The sequence below is a fragment of the Schistocerca gregaria genome, chromosome 3 (genome assembly GCF_023897955.1).
Source record: "Schistocerca gregaria isolate iqSchGreg1 chromosome 3, iqSchGreg1.2, whole genome shotgun sequence".
Taxonomy (NCBI): Eukaryota; Metazoa; Arthropoda; class Insecta; order Orthoptera; family Acrididae; genus Schistocerca; species Schistocerca gregaria.
In genome coordinates this window covers 530,835,232-530,842,844 of record NC_064922.1, presented here as the reverse complement: position 1 = coordinate 530,842,844, position 7,613 = coordinate 530,835,232, and the positions used below count along the sequence as shown (strand labels likewise).

The 7,613-nt window shown below is 40.3% G+C and overlaps 1 protein-coding gene across 1 annotated transcript; it reads right to left on the bottom strand.

Moving 5' to 3' along the window:
• Positions 1 to 71: 71 nt before the first annotated feature.
• LOC126355084 (thioredoxin, mitochondrial-like) lies at positions 72 to 2,260 on the bottom strand. The gene is made up of 3 exons (XM_050005275.1): positions 1,904 to 2,260; positions 1,677 to 1,800; positions 72 to 461 (listed from the first exon to the last, which is right to left on the bottom strand). Exons 1-3 carry the CDS (start codon positions 2,107 to 2,109, stop codon positions 318 to 320), a joined length of 474 nt encoding a protein of 157 aa, XP_049861232.1. The 5' UTR covers positions 2,110 to 2,260; the 3' UTR covers positions 72 to 317.
• Positions 2,261 to 7,613: the final 5,353 nt, after the last annotated feature.

The window sequence follows — 7,613 nt, the reverse complement described above, 5'->3', positions numbered from 1 at the left end:
CCCATCTCAAAAATTGTGAATACTCATGTATTAGTAGAAACTGAAAAATTAAACCAGAAAGGACAATGGTATGAAACATTTCAGGCTTAACTTTTTATTACCAGTGTCTTATTACAGTGAATATTAATTGCACTAGAGTGAACATCTGTGTTATGTACAGGCCTATAGAGCCTTGTTCTCGGGAAAGGAGTGGTTTCATTATATTCATTTCTGCATTACGTTTGACGCATAACAAAATTTACAGAACATTATTGAACTATGTGAAGTAATATTCTGAAAACATATATCACAGTAAGATCTTTGTAATGTTTCCAATTCTATGATGCCTTTGCTGCTGCTGCCGCAGTACTTCCACATATATTATCAACAAACTTTTTTAGCTTGTCAACATCTTGCAGGCCAATTAAACGATCTTCTTCCTTGCCATCCTTTATTGCTACAAGCACAGGGACCGAAGAAACCTGGAAAAATAAATGAAAAATAGTCATTTGCTTAATAGGACATAATTGTAAATTAACACTGAGACCAAGCAAAGTCCCTGTGTGTGTGTGTGTGTGTGTGTGCAAGCGCCCACCCAGAGAGAGAGAGAGATTAATATCAGGTTGTTGCCAGGAATAGGAGGAAACCAGCCAGCACATCATGTATAGCTTTCTATGTTGACACTTCAACAACAAAGAAGGTACATCCCGAAGAGTTAATTCTACCAATCATTTAAAAACAAAATCATTAATGACACACATAGGAACAGCATAATCTAAACATGTTATACCATTGTTGTCGTAATCCCTCACTCCTCTTTCTCCTCTACTACACATACAATGCATTGTCACTGTACGATGACATAGATTTAGCATTGTTTTCATTGTCACTTTTCTTTAATATGATGTCCACAATTACATATATGTGTAAATTCTTTAATGGATGTTATGATAGGCATAATGAAACTCTTCCTGCTTGTCATGGATTCCATCTGGTGTTACCTGATCCTTAAGATTATTACTATGTTGGCTGTAGTGTATAACAGATGTTAGCGAAGAAGCTCTCTTGGAAAGTAAACTGTGATACCACAGATTATTTATCACTACTGTACATGAAACAATCTTTAAGTGCACTGTCAGCTGGAATGTAGTGGCAATCAACATTAAATTGCTATAAATCGTTTGATTATCATTACTCTGTAGTTTGGGACTTGAGTTCGAAGTTTGTTGCAGCACTGCACAGTTGTAGATAAATTTCGGACTGCAACTTTAGGAAACACTGAACATTGTTGAATTTATGGAAAAATGTCGCAAATTTTTGACTGCATACACAATTATGCTGTACTGTATATATGAGCAACATGACATACTACTTCCGTCACAAAAGTTCATGTCAACGACTCTTCCTACAGTTAGTTGCTGCTCCAGCCTCTAAAGTAAGCAGTGATCGTCTACCTTTTTATCAGAGAACAGTGCGTCATATCGTATGGCACAACAAATACAAGTTAGTACTACAAAGTGCAGTTTGCATGCACCGTGCGTGTTACCCTACTGTGTAAGTCACCATACTGTTTATTCGTAAAAATACACAGCTGACTTGACACCAATAAATAAATAAATCTCTGGACAAGTTTCAAAACAGCGCACACTCCGTTGCTGTATGAACAATTCGTCCTGAAAATACAAAAGTACACTTACGTCATAATCCAGTGCCAGATCTGTTTGTTCATCAATGTCTACCTTCGCAAGAACTACCTGTCCCTTTTTCTCAGCGATGACAGATTCAATACGAGGCGCTAACATTCTACACGGGTTACACCATCTATCAAAAAAACAAAATATATTTAGTAACACAGAAAAATTAGAGGCAGTTGATAAGCAACTTGGTAGACAGTAGCTGTGCGTTGCCTACAGATAACACTTACGTTGCGAAGAAATCTACAATAACAGGAACTTTACTATTCTTCACTCTTTCATTGAAATCATTTACATCCTGGATTTTAAACGAATTAAAATTGTTGCAACTGACTGATATGTTTCTGACCAGCGTTGTTTTAGTACCAAACGCAGTAAAACTCTCCTTCGAGGAGTGCCTTAGTAGCGGAGAAATATTAACCAAAACACGCTGCATGGTGTCAACACTTCCGCTTGCCCTGACCTTTCCTCCTAACCACTGTAATGTATACTGTCACACAAGATCACTTGCACAACATTCCGTAAGCTCTCCTTCGTGCAGAAAGATAACACACTTCATTCTAGCCTAACCCCTGACTTGCAACTACAGCTCCAGGCTCGAAGCGAGCCGAATGTAGGCGGGAAATACGAATTTAAGTAATTTGTGCATGGCGCGCAGCACAAAGCCAAACTGATCCTCACACGTGACAGGTACAATATATTATCTTTATCACCCAAATTAAACGCATTTGCAAAAAATGTCTTTCGTTATAGCTGTTATCTTATATAAGCTCTACCAGTTCTCTGCTGATAACAGAAGATTCCTAATTCGTGCTTTGTGTTGCATATCACTGGCAGTCACCCCACTGTACCCATTTATTACTTCTGGAGAGGAAATCAATAAGGGGCTAAGTGTAAAAAAATTTTTTTTTAGTTACACCCGAAAAACTAAGCTAAGTGCCATCCTACCAGCAACCTGAAATGCGGGCTAAGAGCTGCAATCATTTCTAGTAAGTCATATAAGGCCCGAAAGATGGCATGAGCCGTATGTGCTGTGGAGACTGTGTTTGAACACGAGCTGTTCGAATAGTTTAAACAATGGAAAATCCAGAACGGCATAATAACAATATTATGAAGACGATGGTTGCTACTCACCATGCTGCAGACATGCTGAGTCGCAGATAGAAACAAAAAAAAGATTGTCAAACAAAGCTTTCGGTCAAACAGCCCTCCACCAGAATGGACAACTTACCACACAGCTCATGTTTGACAATATTTTGTTGTGCCTATCTGCAACGCAGCATCTCCACTATGTGGTGAGTAGCAAAAATCCTTTTCATAATATTGTCTGAATAGCTTACGTCACAGTTCGGGAAATCTCGGGTTATGCTCGATCTTTTGATGGGCTTGCGATCTAGAGACTTTTCTTGATACTATCACAACGACCTGTCTTAGTAAAGGAGGTGGAAGAATGTCAAGTAATTAAGGACCTTGTAACATTTATGGAGAATGCGACACCTAACAATTCATTTGTGATTACCAAGCTTCATTCCGATGATTTTTGATTTTAAAGAAACAGGCGATACACATAATAAAATAACGAAAATAAGTATTTCCAAATGTCAGGTGAAAAAAATTACACCTGGTGTCGTCAAGACGAGTACAACTTTTAACTAACTTGTAGTCTGGGGCGCCTACAAGATATTCAAAAATGGGGTTGCCACTGACTGGATTTTAATAATGAAAGTAAAACACGGACTGAAATACCCCCTAGGCTGCAGGCCATGCGTAATAACGACAGCTAATAAATAAATAAAAGATTGTAATCATGATTGTCCAATTTTCCGCTTTCGTTCGACCTGCGATCTAGTGACATCTGATGGTACTATCTCCAACACCGGTCGTGCTGCTTAAGTCATTCTCGAGATAAACAATAGTCACTTTATTGCGATATATTTCTTACTCTGCATTTAATTCTTAATTAATTGTGTTGATTGTTTCACCTCACTGCTGCCGCATTCTTTTCAAACTGATTATCGTATGGTAATGTTTTTAACTCCTTTTCTAATATGTGATCAGGAACTGAATTGCTCGTTTCCAATCCAGCTGGAAAATCATTACCGGCTCTCAAAAACAAATAAAATGTTATACTGCATTCAACCAAGTAACACTTTTGGAGGACAACATGTTCGTCTAAATCAGCTTAAAGGTCTAGTACTGTATGAAAAATCAAACACAGCATGAGGTTATGCAGTGGTAGGATTTCATGGTATTTTCGGGAAATCTCGAGCCCAATCAAAAGCGAGCCCGCTGGTTTAAGCGAACGAATAACCACAAAGGTTTATAATTGATAGTATTATCTGCGGCACTACTGAGCAGCCACACTCTGTTTTTTGTTTCTGCTTGTTAACTTCACGAAAGCACATTGTAAATAGAAGGATTTACAGTGGCATGAGCAGAAAAATAAAGAAGAGAGAGTCAGTTCACGATGAAAGGAAGCTGAAGGGAAACCTTATGTGAACAGTAAAAACTTATTGTTGGAAGCAGAAACTGAGCCTGCAGAAAGTTGTGTACTAAATATTCATAACTAATATCTAATGTTATTACGTAATATTTTGTTGTTTTGTGCAAGTCTTGTTTCAGTTCAGCTGCAAGTGGTTGTGTCCCATATAAACAAAGAAAATTTCTGTTCCAAGACTTCTAAGCACTCAAAGATTCCGTGTAGCAAAACTCCTATTTGACGGGTTTGATTGTCAAAGTGTGTGAACAGAAGGCGTCATGCTCAGTATGGTGACGCTAAAGACCACAGGTGGCGTACGGTTTGTTACTCGTGGCTAGATGGAATGGGTGACATTGTCCAGGCCTGTAAGATCACTTTTATGCCTGATTTTGCAATAACCAAAAGCAGAATCGAGGCTCTTGTGTTTGCACAGAGGAAAGGTGAAGTAGCGTTCACAGAAAAGTGGGGTGATGTGGCATAAAGAAGTAGTTCACGGCAGCAGATGAGAAGCTTGTTTTCGGAACATGTCAACTCTTTTTCAAAAATCAAGAGTCATTATGGAAGAAGAAATAGTAACAAGGAGTATTCTGGCCAAGATCTGAACGTCAGCAGGCTTTACGGTGCCTTTAAGGAGAGATATCCAGACTGCGAGAGTACATCTGCATCAACATCTACATCTAATCTCTGCAAACCACAGTGGGGTACACGGCAGATGATACGTCACATTGTATCAGTTATTAGGGTTTCTTCCTGTTCCATTCACGTATGGAGCGCGGGAAGAATGATTGTTTGACTGCCTCTCTGTGTGCAGTAATTATTCTAATCTTTTCCTCGTAATCTCTATGTGAGCGATACATTGAGTGTTATAGTATGTCCCTAGAGTAATCATTTAAAGCCGGTTCTTGAAACGAAAGTCTATTAAGACTTTCGTTTGGATATTTTACAGCTGTCTTCAAAAGTCTGCCAGTTCATTTCCTTCAGTATCTCTGTGACACTCTCCCACGGATTAAACAAACCTTTGCCCACCTCTGTACGCGTTCAGTATCCTCCATTAGTCCTATCTGGTGTGGGCAATATTATAGAACTTTAGCAATATTCCAGAACCAGTCGCTCAAGTGATTTGGAAGCAATCTCTTTTGTAGACTGAGTGCACTTCCCCAGTATTCTACCTGCTTTATCCTCGACTGAACCTATGTGATCATTCCATTTCATATCCCTATAAAGTGTTACACCCAGGTAATTGTATGAGTTGGCCAATTACAACAGTGAGTCACTGATATTATAGTCATAGGATACTATGTTTTTTTTCATTTTTTGAAGTGCAGTTTTACATTTCTGAACATTTAGAGCAAGTTGCCAATCTCTGCACCATGCTGGAACCTTATCAAGATCTGATTGAATATTTGTGCTGCTTCTCTCAGATAGTACTTAATTACAGATAACTGCATCATCTGCTAAAGCCTGATTTTACTATTAATATGGTCTGCAAGGTCATTAATATACAGCATGAACAGCAAGGGCCCCAACATACTTCCCAGATGCAAACCCAAAATTATTTCTTCATGTGACGATTTCTCCCCATCCAAGATAATATGCTGTGTCCTCCCTACAAAAAACTCCTCAACCCAGGGTGGGTATGGTACTGACTCAAATGCTTTTCTGAAATCAAGAAACACTGCTTCTACTTGGCTGCCTTGATCCAAAGCTTTCAGTATGTCATGGGAGAAATGTGTGAACTGGGTTTCATGTAATCGCTGTTTTCACAATCCATAGTGGGTAACATTGAGAAAGTCATTCTGTTCAAGGTTCATTACGTGTAAGTTTTATTATAAAACCTAACAAAAACTTTTCCCATAAATTTCATTCCGTCAGCCAATCATTGATATTTTCTCTAAATGTGACACTATTAGCAGAGCTGTCACAAAAACAGACGAAGGAAAGGGAAGAAAAGAAACATCAGGAAGAAGACCAAAGACAGGTGATCATCATTAATGAAATTAGTGAAATTCAGAAGCGACAAGACAAAGAGGAAAAGAGACAGGACGAAGTCATGAAAGAAATTAAGGAAATCCAAAGGAGAGCTGAGGAGTTTGTTGAAATCGTAAATAAGGCCAGGAATGAACTTAAGGGTATAAAAGCAGAGGTTGACGACATGAGGAAAGCGTCGGATGATGCGCGAGAAGTAGCAGTAGAGTCCAACTGTGAGGTTAGGACAGCCAGACTAGTAGCATGAGATGTACAGGAAAATACCCAAATTTAGTGAGATGAGGCAGCGCTGGTAATGGTCGTAGTGAGCGCAACCAAGATGGCTATTTCTGCTCTCAAAAACCAGGGACAAGGAGTGGCTGAAAAAAACACAGGAAGAAATGTTAAAAATAGAAGAAGAGCGAACATGTCTCACTACCCAGGAGAATAACTTGGCTCATGAGATGAGACAAATGTGCGAACGTGTCGCTCGTGTTGAAGTTCAGCCCGACGCCACAGCACTTCGCCGTGAGGTTGTTGATCACCAGGTATGTGAAAGATAAAATTTTACAACTTAACCCGCAGCCACATCCGCGGCACAGGCCGATAAATGGCAGGAGAGCCTGCTTACTTGGATACAACGCTCGGCGGAGCGCGTGCAGTCTGTAATGCGTAGAGCCCGAGTACGGAGACGAACCTCATTGCGCTTATCTCGGGTGCACGGTCACGTTACCACTTAACTCCGATGACAAGCCTTCAGGGACCGGCGGGCCATAAAACCTTGGGCTCATGCAAACCAGAAGTTAAAGTCCAGTGGCGCGATATGACGGTTGGTTTGTGGGGCAGGATATAAGTATATTCTCTCAATTCAAAGTTTTCACACTTATAAGGAGAACCACCATTCATCACATCCCAAGTCATGGATCCGTACAAGATAGGGTTGATAGAAGAGATAAATGGTTCAAATGGCTCTGAGCACTATGGGACTCAACTGCTGTGGTCATTAGTCCCCTAGAACTTAGAACTACTTAAACCTAACTAACCTAAGGACAGCACACACATCCATGCCCGAGGCAGGATTCTAACCTGCGGCCGTAGCAGTCGCACGGTTCCGGACTGCGCGCCTAGAACCGCGAGACCACCGCGGCCGGCATAGAAGAGATAGAGAAGATCCAACGGAGAGCAGCGCGCTTCGTTACAAGATCATTTAGTAATCGTGAAAGCATTACGGAGATTACAGATAAACTCCAGTGGAAGACTCTGCAAGAGAGACGCTCAGTAGCTCGGTACAGGCTTATGGTGAAGTTTCGAGAACATACCTTCACCGGGGAGTCAAGCAGTATATTGCCCCCTCCTACGTATATCTCGCGAAGAGACCATGATGATAAAATCAGAGAGGTTAGAGTCCACACGGAGACATACCGACAATCTTTCTTTCCACGAACAATATGAGACTGGAATAGAAGGGAGAACCGATAGAGGTACTCAAGGTAACC